This window comes from Tricharina praecox (assembly GCF_024521635.1).
Source record: "Tricharina praecox strain CBS 144465 chromosome Unknown BZA05scaffold_5, whole genome shotgun sequence".
Lineage (NCBI taxonomy): Eukaryota > Fungi > Ascomycota > Pezizomycetes > Pezizales > Pyronemataceae > Tricharina > Tricharina praecox.
The window spans coordinates 214,099-227,569 of NW_026250407.1; the positions used below are offsets into that span (position 1 = coordinate 214,099).

The 13,471-nt window shown below is 54.1% G+C and overlaps 3 protein-coding genes across 3 annotated transcripts; 1 reads left to right on the plus strand and 2 right to left on the minus strand.

The window, feature by feature from the left end:
* Window positions 1-820: 820 nt before the first annotated feature.
* Window positions 821-2,641, plus strand: BZA05DRAFT_369184 (uncharacterized protein; the record flags this gene model as incomplete). Its single annotated transcript, XM_051481612.1, has 4 exons — window positions 821-935; window positions 1,020-1,067; window positions 1,131-1,166; window positions 1,247-2,641. The coding sequence occupies exons 1-4, from the start codon at window positions 849-851 to the stop codon at window positions 2,639-2,641; spliced, it is 1,566 nt and encodes a 521-aa protein (XP_051341895.1). The 5' UTR covers window positions 821-848.
* Window positions 2,642-4,004: 1,363 nt separating this feature from the next.
* Window positions 4,005-6,251, minus strand: BZA05DRAFT_428902 (uncharacterized protein; the record flags this gene model as incomplete). The annotated part of the gene is made up of 4 exons (XM_051486113.1): window positions 4,005-5,185; window positions 5,318-5,408; window positions 5,451-5,682; window positions 6,178-6,251. The coding sequence occupies 4 exons, from the start codon at window positions 6,249-6,251 to the stop codon at window positions 4,497-4,499; spliced, it is 1,086 nt and encodes a 361-aa protein (XP_051341896.1). The 3' UTR covers window positions 4,005-4,496.
* A 3,852-nt stretch (window positions 6,252-10,103) lies between these two features.
* Window positions 10,104-12,402, minus strand: BZA05DRAFT_215369 (putative NAD-dependent histone deacetylase sir2). The gene is made up of 5 exons (XM_051479646.1): window positions 11,863-12,402; window positions 11,619-11,761; window positions 11,320-11,487; window positions 10,494-11,267; window positions 10,104-10,433 (listed from the first exon to the last, which is right to left on the minus strand). Exons 1-5 carry the CDS (start codon window positions 12,236-12,238, stop codon window positions 10,233-10,235), a joined length of 1,662 nt encoding a protein of 553 aa, XP_051341897.1. The 5' UTR covers window positions 12,239-12,402; the 3' UTR covers window positions 10,104-10,232.
* Between the last annotated feature and the right edge of the window lie 1,069 nt (window positions 12,403-13,471).

A 13,471-nucleotide genomic window follows, 5' to 3' on the forward strand; every position in this document is an offset into this window, starting at 1 on the left:
CACCCCGCCCGCCGCCCTCCCCCCCTCCATATCCACTTCCCTACCTTCCTTCTGGTCACCCTCCCAACAAAGCTGGCCGGAATCCACCCCCCCTTCATCTCTTTTCACTACTTTACCCCACACACACTCTCCCCATACGCCCTTCCGACCCTCCTCCACCAGCCATCACCCACCCGTTCACGGGCATATATACGTCGTCCAAACACTCCCCCCCCCCCCTCCCCCCCACACACAACACTTCCGGCTGGCAGGCTGAATAACATCGACATCACGACTGTTATCATCTCAGACGATCGTAGCTCCAGCCTCTTTGTTCGTCATTCGTTTGGCATAGAGGTTGAACGAGCCGATTGGCAACACGATCCCGCGAACATACACATATTCAGCAAACACCACGAGTTCATCCCATGTCATCGGAGGAAATAGAAGCAGCAGTGCCGCACCATTACACGGTGGCCCGGGCCAGTGACCACAACAACGCCCCATCATACACACCTTCATCTTCCTCCTTTCACCACCACAACCACCACCATCACCAACACCACCACCACCCCGTATTGGATCTGGAGAGACTCTCTCCGCCCAACTCGTCTACATCTTCGACCGCCGGAGAAGGGCCAGGCCAGCAATCATCAACATCTTCCTCATCATTCCTGCAGACCACGCACCCATCAACACCACAGGACCTGAACATCGGTGGGAACGGATATTTTTACTCCCCGGCCCAAACACCGTACAAGCTTGAAGGCTCGCCGATTGTGGATCGGCACAGCAACTACGAGCTCAGCACGTCAAATTCACCGGCATTACCTGTGGGTCTCTGCGACCGCAACGGGGACGGTGGTGGAATGGTGGAATGGAAATCCGACGTGAATCAGTTCGATCTGTTTAACCCCCCAAGGTCGGCCATGTTCTTGAAGGATGATGATTTGATGGTAAGTTTTTGCTTTTTGTTGGGTATTGAAGACCACCCGGCTGGGATTGTGAAATGGGCACTTACAGTTCTCTTGTGAGTGTAGGGCGGCGAGGGATATATGTTGACGGATCATCATTATATGGATTCAAGAGTATGTGTAACCTAACCGAACAGATCTTCCGTTCGCAAGGGCTAATCTCGTGTGGTTTTGCAGGACAACGGTGATCACGTTTGTGATGCATGGGAAAGAGTAATTCCAACTTCTACACTTCGCCTGCAATATGCACGGGCTCCGATAGGTCAATACTGACGTCCCGTCGTACCGAATAGATTGATCATACTTTGCCATCACCCACACCCTCTGAAGATGTTCTGGAATCCCTCTCGGGCTCAATCAACACAGCTGTCGCTGCCGGCAAAGACAAACAAGGGCCCAAACCGAAAGCCGTCCGAGCACCACGCAAAAGGAAGGCTCCAGGCGAGAAGGCAGACAGACTAAAGTTGCCAAAGCTCACCAAGCCGTTGAGTGAGCTAACAAGAGACTACCACCACCTTCCCGTACGGAATATGGAGAGCTGGGTCACTCGGTCGGCCGAAACACGCTGGCAGGAGGTCGAGAAGCGAGGAGGATACGTCACTCGGCCCATGAACTCGTTTATGCTGTACCGTTCCGCCTACGCCGAACGCACAAAGTTGTGGTGCTTGCAGAACAACCACCAAGTGGTCTCCTCCGTCAGTGGCGAGAGTTGGCCGCTGGAACCGCCAGCGGTACGGGAGAAATACAACGAAATGGCGAAACTGGAACGGTTCAACCATCAAGCCGCACATCCCGGTTACAAATTTTCTCCCAGCAAAGCACAAAACAACTCCCGCAAACGCAAGTGTTCCAAAGCCGCTGCTGAAGAGAAGGCGGCCGGGGCTGAAGGCGATATCACCGATCTCGACGACCTAGACCTAGGCCTAGATCTCGCCCTCGTCGGTTCGGCCTCCAGCTCCTCTGCTAAGAAACCCCCTGCGAGCAGAAAACGCCCTCAGAAATCAACAGGAGCAGGAGCAGGAGTGGGAACAGGAGTAGGAGCAGGAGTAGGAGCAGGAGCAGCGGGGAACAACTCATTGGTATACCTCAATTTCCCCTACGACCTCGAAGCGGGAGGTGCCCACCGCTCGTCTTTCAACCACACAAACCCTGGGAAGACCCCACCGGCGTGTATGGGTACACAGGACATGGCGGGACAATACTACCAAACCACGGTCCGAGCCTCGTCGTCTGCCGTCCCGATCTCAAACCTTGATGGTAGTGCGGTAATAGAAGACGTAACCATCCGCAGAGCGCAAGCACCGGGTTCAGGCTCACACTACATTCCGCAGCAGCCACGAACGCACGTCAAGACGGAGGCCTTCGACGACGGCGATGATAACTCCAACGTCGACCCGCTGCTCCTGGGCGACCAGTACCAGCTCCTGCCGAGCCACTACATGCACGACCCTAACGGCGGCGGAGACGGAGACGGCAGTAGAGCAGTCGACTTCGAACCGCTCTTTGCCAGCCAGATCTTGGAGAGCGCTGGCACGGAGGGGCCGTTCGATGCCGAGTTTGTGCGAGAACTGCCGGGATACTGCGACGACATGGAGGGATTTCTGGATGATGTCGAGCCCTGGGCGGTCGAGGGCGCGGATGGCGCTGAGCTCTGCTACGATGAGTGGCTAGAAGGCAGCGGTGTTTGATTTTTCTGTCCTGTTCCTTTGTTACTTCACTTTACTCTTCCGTCTTTACTTCCGTCGAGATCTTGTCGGTTTCCATGTGCTTCTTTTAGATGGAATTTTTCTGGGTTGTTGCTGAGATTTGTGTTGTTTACTTTACTTGACATACCGGTACCGGCGTAACGAGAGTGGGGCAAAGGAAAATGGGCTTTGTTTTATTGAGTTTTCTTTGGATTGTTTTTTCTTTCTTTTCTTTTTCGGGTTTGATCTTGGTTTTTACGGTTCATGATGTTTGGATTTTGCCCACGATCTTTGTGAAATGTGCTTGCTCTCTTCGGCTTGCTAGATAGATAGATAGGATAGGGTACTGGATAGGGTACCAAGTACGTGCATGAATGAATGAATGGCATTCGGTTTTCTTTTTCCTTTCTTTGGTTCTTTAGGAGGCTTTGGAAGGCTTTTGGCTCCATTGTTTCTTTCAGCTGGTTGGCTGGGCTGGTTGGTTGGTTGGTTGGTTAGATGGACGGTGTTTTCGAGGGTTGTTTCTAGTCATTGAGTGGAGTACATACCATGGATAGATGATAGATTTTAGACTTTGAAGTTTGAATAATTGAATAGAAGAGCGTTAGACTAGGCTGACCGATCTTATGGACGACGTTGCGGGTGTGAGGTGCGCGGGAGGGCTGGAGGGATGGAGGGCGGACGGGCGGGAGAGAGGGAGGATGGGCGGGCTGGCGGGTGGGTGGGCGGGCTGATGGTTCATGGATATCACTCGCTGATGCGGAGTGACCGCTCATGGTACATATTTACTTGAATCCCCCTCTCGGTGACAGCCGGGTGGAAAAGGATATGTAATCCGCCATGATCTAATAAGGTTAAATGAAATGATGATTAAACAAAACAAAAAGTGGAGTACACACTCTCGTCCTTCCCACGATGCCGCATCTCCTCACCTCCTGGCCTCATCGTCAATCGCGGGGGAATTTGCAGACTAGGTACCTGAGTAGCTCCAGGCAGAGAAGGCGCTCGGTCTGTGGTTCCTATTACATTACATTACATACTCCACCTTGTATGTACCTCTGTCTCTGCGCCTACATACCTCTGTCACTATGTCTGTCGTTGTGCCTAAATCTGTACCTAGATCTGGGAATATTCATACTCTGGTAGGACTCTGGAGCAGGTACCTCTTACTTCTTAGGTACGCATGACTACTACCTACCCAGATGGTTGTGTGGGTATCCGGACAGGCTGGGTGGTACTAGTGGAGTGGCCGTCCGAATATATACCTAATACCCACGCAACGATCTAGAAGTAAATCATCGCCATCATCGTCGTCCGTCGTCCAACACTCTAGCTTCAGGCACCCGCCGAGCCGCTGAGAGTTAACGCCTCATCCCTCCATAGCGGCGGAGCACAGTCCGGCTGAAAAATCATCCGCCTCGCTAGAAACGAACCTCACGATCGTCGATTCACGGTAACTATACTAGAGTAGTTCTTACTTTAGGTGGACTACTACTAGTATCTTCTAGACGGCAGGCACGGAAGCGATAGTTTCTGCAAAATGTTTTCATTCGCATTTGCAGCCCCGCCATGGAGGCACCCTCAGAGTAAAAGAAGAAGGTAAAAGAAGAAGAAACCACAACAAGAAATAGGTAGGTACGGCCGTCACAGAAACAGGAAAGGGAAAGAAGACGTGATTTCCAATTCCATCCAAAAAAAACAACTAAAAGACGCATGATAGCGAACACCGGAAGAGAAATTCGAAGCAAGAACGACCAAAGTCGAGAGCACACCAGATAAATAGCGACCCAAAGAAAGAAAGAAACAAAAAGGAAACTTTTATGTGCAAGAAATAAATAAATAAAAACTCCCCGATCGTTCACATCGCCTCCTTGTTGAGCGCGATGTTCTTCCAGTGCTCGACCTCAGCCTGCAACCTCTCAATCATGACCTCCATCTCGTCCATCTTCTCGGCCTTCTTGGCGCGGGACTTTCGCGCGGCGAGAGTGTTGCGGGCCCGCTTCATAGCGATGATATCGCTGGGGTCCTCGACAACGATGGGAGGGAGGGGCATCGAGCGCTTGCGGATGCCCGAGGTGGAGGAGCGCTTCTCTCCGCGGGACGAACCCGAGAACTTGGGCGAGGTCCCGGGGGAGTCGGATGAGTCCCGCGAGTCCTCCTCCTCCATCATCTCGTCACCAGTGTTCTGGTGGGGCGAGTGCTGTGTGTGGTGGTGGTTCTGTGAAGGGGTGACGAGACCAGGCTCCTCGGAGTCCGGGTTGGTGTCGGGGAAGAGACTGAACCAGCCGTTGCTGTCGGAAACGTCATCGACGCCAAAGAGAGGTGATGTCTCGTACCCCTCCGACGGTGAGTCGAAGAGGTACGGAGACGAGAAGGTCGGGGTCGGCATTGTGGGGTTGTTCATCAGTATCTCCGAGGGAGATACTGTGCTTCCCGAACAGATGTCGACGCTGCCGATGTTGGGGGAGAACTCAGAGCCTGTGGCGGCGAGATCGTGTGCCCACAGATCCTCGTTCCACACGTCCGGATCGACGAATTTGGTCTGATCTGGATAGCAGCGTGTGTTAACCATCATGATCATATTCATGTTCATTTCCATGGTTTCTTGCGGTGGGCGTCGCGAGGATGGCAGAGAAGAGGAAGTGTTTGGGGCAGCGAGCGAGGCGGGTATTATATTACCTTGAGTCATTGCAGACCTGTGAGGAGCGATCCGATTATAGTATCTCGCAGCGACCTTAGGATTGAGGATAGGCGAGAGTTGCTGCTGGGGCTGATGGGGCGAAGTAGCGTCGGGCTGATACTGCTGGTGTACGTTGTCCGACAGGAGCTGGGGCTGGGTGGAAGTTGCTGGGTAGGAAGAAACTGAAGACCGATGGCTGAATGAAGACGGCGAAGTGGTGTATCCGAGACCGTGAACGATTTCGCTTACTCTACGGTTCTGGGGCAGAGATGCGTTTCGAAGCTGTTGTTGACTAGGGGTCGATCTGGGAGACGGGTGCGCCGGAAAGAGCACGTGGTCGTTGAAGCTGATGGATGTGCTGGGACTTGGAGGGTGATCGAGTTCTTGTTGTTGATGTTGATGTTGTTGAAGTTGCGGCGAATGCCTCTGGAGCTGAGGGGTGTGGGGCGGCCATGATTGGAGGTTGTCGTTAAAGGGGGGTACTTCCGGGGGAAGAATGGTTGCTGTCTGTAGCGGGGTACGGTCGCGGAGCGAAGGTGTTGAAGACAGAAATCCGGGGATCTCTGGGGAATGCGTGGTTGCAGAGTTACTCTTGAAAAGGTTGGGTGGGGGGTTACGGGGAACGGTGGTTCCTGATTAGGCGTCCATGATGGGCCAGAAATATACTTGTATGTTGGGTATGTATGCGTGGTGTGGGATGTTGGTGTGATGGAAAAAAAAGAAGAGGGGACGTGAATGGGGGGGGGGATGAGTCAAATACTTATACGCAGGGCCAAAGCGAGGCCAGGCAGCAACCGCGTTGCTCGGGCGTGGGACCCAACCAAAGTCAAAGGAAGGGCTTACCCACCCACCCACCCACACTCCAAGCCCACACTCTAACCCACCACCACTAGTTACCACCACCACCACCACCACCACCACCACCACCACCATCACCAACTCCTCATCCTCCACCACATCCTCATCCTCCTCCTCCACCGGCAGGCCACACGCACACACGCACACACACACACTGGAAAGCATGCACACAACTTCCTGGTCTTACTGTCCACTAACCAGATAGCCTAGACTATAGAGTAGAGGTTACCACAGCTGCCTGCACTGCGCACACCCACACTGCCCGCCCGCCCGGCCTGAAAATGTGCACTGGCAGGGAAACGGCAGCAGCAGAGTTCGCAGCTCGCCGGTGGAAGTGGTACACACTCTACCTACAGTCGGGCTGAGTTTCGACCGGCGGGCGGTCGGCAAGAGAGAGCCGTTTTGGCCAGAGGGATAGAAGGCCAACCCTCGGAGCACGCCGGCGTGGCGCTGGATATGGGCACCTAGGTAGAGTAACTTGCTCCGGTGTTGAGTGCTCTACCGTAGTCTCCCGCACAGGAGTGGGGGTGAAGACAAAACAGCTGCGCACATCTTCCCCAGACCGCGCACACAGAGCCCACAGGCGTAAGACTGTAACTATGTACGGCGTACGCATCGTTTCTCTGGCGAGGGAAAATAACTTGTGTGCCGGAACATCCAGACGACAGGCGGCCGAGAGTAAGTATAGTACCAGTACATGGGGAAGGTGCAGATGGAACTTGGGGGAGGGGGTTTAGTGCGTCGTAGGGTTTGTGCGAGAAAAAGTGACTCATTCCACAGGGGTGTAGAGTACGGTGGGGGGGAGGGATGGAGGGATGTGGGAGACTGCGAGTTCGAGGATCGATCCTCGCGATGCAGGTGGTGGTGGTGGTGGTGGCCACGCAGGATACGAATAAGTTTTGTACGGCCGCCATCGACTCTGCAACATCTCTCCGTTCGCGGACCTATCACGACGCGGCGAACACGAGTCGCAGTCGACGTGAAGCCGCAACGTCGTCGCGTTCCCTGTCTGCTCCCTTCCTCGCTCCCTCACCCCTCCCACGGTGGCTGCCTAGAGCACCTCACTCCTCGCCCTCACTCCTCCCCTCACTCCCCTGACTCTTTTCGAGGTGCTTTCCAATACTGCAGCGACCTGAGTGATGGGCTGCACTGCGCCCCCCGCAGTTTTCTTTTTTATTGGCCGGCGCACATACTCTAGAGTACACACATCTTACATCGACCCCTCGGCTGCGACCCAATGATCAATCAGACTTATTTTCCGTTGCAAAGTAACCGGAGTACAGAGAAACTCACATGTGTCCGAGTTCCTGTTGCGAATAGCCGCGTCGCCGGTTGACGAGTAACTAGCGAGCTAGGTTGGATCGTGTCTTCAGGCAGCAGCGGCGGGAGTGATGCGTGGGAGTGGTGATGCCGATATCTATCCAATGCGTAACCCCCATCAACACCGCCGACGCCGACGTCGACGCGGAGGCTCAAGAGTGAGGATCTTCATGTATGAAAGACGCAGATGTACTCCACTCTGCCTACCTATATAGAGTGCATGCGCGGAGCCACATGCTGCCGTGACAGAGTAGGTGCCGGTAGCTAAGCCTCCACCACTACTATCGCTGCTGCCTATTCGCCATCGGTCGCCATCGGTCGCCATAGGTCGGTTGGTCGTTAACTAGAGTAACCACCGGCCTTCACCGACTTTCGAAGGCAGCAGCCATCTCTACTACCAAGCAGGTAGCCATCAGACGTCACTGGAGCGCCAAAAACTAGTTAGTCCTAGTTACAAGAACACAGCCATCACTCGCTCCAAGAGTCCAAGCTCCAACTTCCAAGCCCCAAATCCCAAATCCCCAAGAGGTTGAAAGATCTTCGCTTTCGGTTGTCGAGTTTGAAGGGCGATACTTTCCAGCACTCTGTGCCATGTAGTGCTCACCGAACCTTACATACGACCGAGAAACCCCCTCCACGGGCGGCGGGGAAACACGCCGAAATCATTCCGACCCGGCCCTTCGTAGCACGGAAAGTATAGTGGAAGATAGGTAGAAATATCCGGTCGGCGAGCTGCAGTACAGTACAGTGCGGCGGTTTTCGTTTCGTTTCGTTTCCGAGAGGCGAGGGCGAGGGCGAGATCCGCCGAGATCCGCCGAAGCATGCTGCACCACACCCCCTCGGCGGAAGTTACAACTTCCAAGTTCTAAGTTCTACATAAGTTCCGAGTTCCGAGTTCCAAGTTCCAAGTTCCAAGTTCCAGGTTCCAAGTTCCAACAGCGGGTGCGGTGGATTTGCAGGATCTTAGTGCTCGCCGCTTCCCTGGAGTACAATATACCTAACTGGTAGCCCCACCACCCCGCCCCTATGTGCATAGATTAACTCCCATGTCTAGACACGGGACTCGGGACTCGAGAATCGTCCGGCAAAGCAAGCGAGAACACGCCGAAGACGAAGCCGGAGCCATCTTCACCTCCACCTCCACCTTCAGCCCAGCCCGACCCGAAGCCCGCTCTTACCTAGAGTACGTGCGTATGGTAGAGCCTCGAAAGTTGAAACCCACGAGTCTAGGTTCTCGAGTCTCGACCGGCGGGTGTACAGTACCTACATTGTGCACTCGCCACTCGGGCATCGATATGATTATGCACTCGCCACTTGGGCATCGACAATCGACATAACTATACCGGTACTCTACTCAGGCATCGATGGGTGTGTACTCAGGCATCGAAATCTACTACCTGGTAGTAGTACTGTAGTAGTAGTAGGTAGTAGTAAACGCAAACAACCGCGAGAGCGCCTGAGCACACAAACACAAAACTTTAAACCCAAACTGTAAACATAAGAAGCATCAAAACATCAAGAACGTCCCGTCCCGCCCCGCCCCCACCGCGTGGGGTGTGCACTGTCTGTGCACTGTGCCCCCGGAACTCGAAAGTCGGGAGTCGGCGGGAGTAGGGACGCCTGGACCTATACTTAGCCGTCATTACCGGCCGCCAGATCGTCCCTCCACAACCCCACGCACAATCCAAAGCTCGAACTGATCACGGCGCACATCCACGTTCACCCCCAGGCTCGCCTGAATCACACTGTCAGTGATCACTTGTCGCACTGATACACCGATACTCTAAACCTTGGTCACCGGTGACGGAAATAGTCTGGTCATTGGAGATCACTCGGGTTCGTGGTCTCCAGTTCCCGGGGGTTGAAAAAACACTCCGCCTATGTACTGTACAGTACAATACCCTGAGTAGTCTGTAAAGTGTCAAGCTTCAAGTGTAAACCCCCCCCCCCCCCCCCCTGCGAGATCACACATTACGCATCGGATAGGTATCGCATATTGCATATCACTATCAATATCACTCGTGCGCTTTTTACTCTAGCTGTGGGCTCGATAGAGCAAGTCCAAGCCCGTCTGATGAACGCCGGGTTGGACAGTGTACTCTAATTATACCGGTATAGCAGCGGAGTGTGTATATTGCCATCATCTACCTGGATGGGTCGCAAGCAATTAACGACAAACCAAACAAACCCAAGTCACGACTCACACGAGCGCGGGGGCAGGGAAAGTGGATCGCTGCCTCAACCTGGTTATTCGGACGTAGACAGGGTGCCTACTACATATAGAGTGCGCGCATCATGATTTAGACATAGACATTGACAGGTCGGATCCACATTCATGAAACCCCCCTCCCTCCCCAGATCAAACGTGGTGGTGGTGGGGTAGGTACCAGATATCAATGTGCTCATACCTACTCTAAGAACAACCGAACCGAACCGAACAAGATAACAAGAAGACCAGACATCGGTAGACAAGTACATACGAAAAGCAAGCAAGCCAGACAACGACAGACAACGACACAGACAGAACGACAGAATCAAGCCAACCGATCAGAAACTCCATCCCATCCACCCAATCCATCCAATCCACCCAATCCACCCAGTTTACTCAGGAGTTCAACGCAGCCAGAAGAAAAAAGGAAGAAGAATAAGAAGAAAGAAGAAAGAAGAGAGAAGCCAGAAAAAGAAGCTAGAAAAAAAGAAAGAGGAAAACTACACATGTATCACCTAGCTAAGTAGCTAGCTCAAATGCTCCTTCTCCCTGATTGTGTACTCGAACCGATTTCCAGGACCCTCCGAGACCCTCTTCCACTCGACTTCTGGACGCGTTTCCGGGACCATTTCGTGCTGGAGTGTCCAGCCGGCGAGACGGCAGAGTTCCGCGACGCACCCGTCACACTCGCCCAGCAGCTCCACGTCGAATTCGACATGCTCCACCGGCTGCGGTCTGTTAGTGTATGCAACGTATTTGAGGGGGAGGGGGGGAGGGGGGGAGCTCACAGTTTTCGAGATGTAAATCTGCGGGACATCTGGCGGCAAGAATCCTATAATTTCCGAGACTGGAGCCACCTTGAGGCTCGTGCCGATGCAGATGAGAAGGTCACACTTGTAGCGGTCATGGTCGACGAGACGCTTATGAAAGGTATCTGGGAGCTGCTCGCCAAAGAACGTAATGTCCGGCTTCATGACACCCGCCTCGCGGAAATTGCTCTCCTCCTCGTCGGCGGAGCTGTCCTCGCTATACTTTTTCTTTTTGGTCCAGTTCTCGGGGTTCTTCGCGCGCTTGCGTTTCTTCCGCCATTCCTCCGCGCTCTTAGCACGCTTCCGTTTCTTCTCGGCGGCGCTGCCTTCCGCGAGGAGTTTGAGGCAGTTGTCACACTTGGCTACTACGCCGCGACGAAGCTCGGGAAAGATCTCTTCGCCGGGAACCTTGTGCTTGCATTTCACGCACGTGGCCGACGCGAAGCTGCCGTGACACTGGATCAGTTTTTCGGGCTGGATGCCGGCGAGGATCTCCAGGTTGTCTATGTTTTGGGTATACTGTGTGAGCAGCTTGTTCTTCTTTTGCAACAACTCGATGAACGCGTGGGTTGGCGAGAACGTCTTTGTCGTGGGGAGAATGTCTTTCGCAACAGAGTAGAATATTGTCGGATCGTCGTTGAATATGTCGATGTCAAACACCTCCTGTGGGTCGCTGAGACCCAGCCCCTCGAGCCGAGAATAGAGACCGCTTCCCTTAGATCTGAAGTCGGGGATTCCGAGCGAAGTCGAAATCTAGTGCCCGTCAATGGACCGTCTCCACGAACCGAAAGAAACAGTCACTTACGCCTGCTCCCGTAAGAACGATGATGCTCTTGGCCTCCCTCAGAAGCTCTACAACGCGCTCGACGGTATTGACCTGCGGAATCCGTGTCCGCTTCATCATCTCGCGGCCGACAACGATTCGTAGTAAGCCCACGAGAGACCTATCAGGAGCATCTTCCATGAAAGCAGGCTGTCACAGACAAGTCGAGTTAGGAATCTCGATATGAACATCTCCGAGTCGCTCCACCGGCATAATGCGATCCCCGCCACCGCAATGGCCGATCCACCACTCTCTCCGAGAAATAGCACTGGAGTACATACCGGTCGAACATTGAACGCCGTCAAGCATTTGCGTACGGACATGCCTCCCTTGACAATGACGGCGTGGATGAACCCCTCCTCGCCCGTCTGCTTGAGCAGGGCCCTCAACTGCGTCCTCTCCTCCTCCGTAACGGCCTCCTCATCTAATTGCGCACATCAGCCTCAGCCCCAATCCCTCCTTCCTTACAACCCGCCCCCCCCTCTCCTCCGCCAGCCCGCCAGCCAGCCAGCAGTAACAACATACCATTTCCGATCTCCTCAGCCGTCAATTCATCGAGGACATCATCAAAAATACTCTCGGACTCCCAGATATCGTCGTGGTCGTGGTCGTCGCCATCCACATCCACATCGCCATCGCCATCGCCATCAACAACAACATTTCCATCAACATCAACACCGACAGGAAACTCCTTCGCATACTCGTCGGTATTGTACCCCTCGAGATCCGACACCTCCGAGAGCTCTGAGAGCTCCGACAGCTCCGTCAGGTCAGACTCCGAGTCGGCCTCCGAGTCTGGTATCACCAGCGAGTGCGAGTGGGAGTGTGTTGCGTGCGCGGCGGCCGGTATGTCTGCCGGTATGGCTGGTGCGGGCGGTGAGTAGATCATTGGATCATTCATGTCGCTGCTGTCGTCGTCGCAGTCGTCGTCGCCGTCGGGTCGTTGCCGTCGGGTCGTGTCGCGGGCTGTCGGTGGTGGTGGTGCCGGCGACGGAGCGAGCGAGTGTGGGTGCGGAAAAGCCAACAACAGTAGTCCCGTACCGTGTCGTGGGGAGCTCGGCGTGTGAAGTTCGGCGTGTGAAGTGTGAGTAGTCGCAGAGGCTGATCCGCAAATTGCCACGAGCTCTTGTGCGAAAGCGGCGCGCGGCGGCAAGACCGAGTAGAGTAGGTACACCCTAGTGGCGTTCAGCCTCGTGCTTGTTCTTGATCTTGCTTTCGCAGAGAGCGTGGCTAGAGAGTGGACGTGGGAGTGGCTCGGCCGGCGCACGACGATGCGGATGTGGATGTGTAGAGACCCGAAGGTAGGGGGACCTGATCGAGCGAGCAAGCGGGCGAGACGCGTGTGAGGACTGGAGGAAGACGTGTCGATGTGTCGTCCTCCGGGGGGAAGATGCGTTGGGAGTGTGGACGGACGTCGCTAACTAGCTGGAACGGGATGGGATGATCGGCATCAGGTCGCACAGGTTGCACACGCATGCGCTATAGAGTAGTTAGTAGGGGGACTATGATAGGGACTATGATGAGGACTCTACCAGTCGATGGATGGTATGGATGGTGAATTATTGCTGCAGCGGCGCCGGTGCTGGGACAACACATTCATTGATCGAACGCGCCGTAAGCGATTGCTTATCATATGATATGTACTTTACAGGCAGAGCTTTGAACAGTTCCTCGACGCGACGTGGGCAGTGAGAAACCAGAATAGCCGGTAATCGGAGACTTACTCTAGATGTTTCTAATTGCGAGCCTCAGTGTCAATTAGATGCAGTTCGACGAGTGCTCCCCCATGACAAAACCCTTCAACCCGGGATCAATATTGCGGAGCATTTCGAAGCGCGGGGATAAAGTGTGCAGCTGCAAGGTTTGAACGGCTGATTATGTTGTTGGAAACCTCAACACCCACCCTCGGGGCTTCCTTCCACAACCAGTGTGTCGGACTCGCAGTTGGCCATCTGAGAAAATGCAACTCTTTTTTTTTGTTCACTCGCAGTGTATTCGATCGTGTCCGATCATGAAAGTATTATTCTTCATCCTGCTTCCTCTAAATAAGCGCAATATGTCGCTACTACCTATTAACCCAGCGCCCAGTAGGACGCCGCCGGTTGACAATCTTCGGGACTATGTATTGTTCATT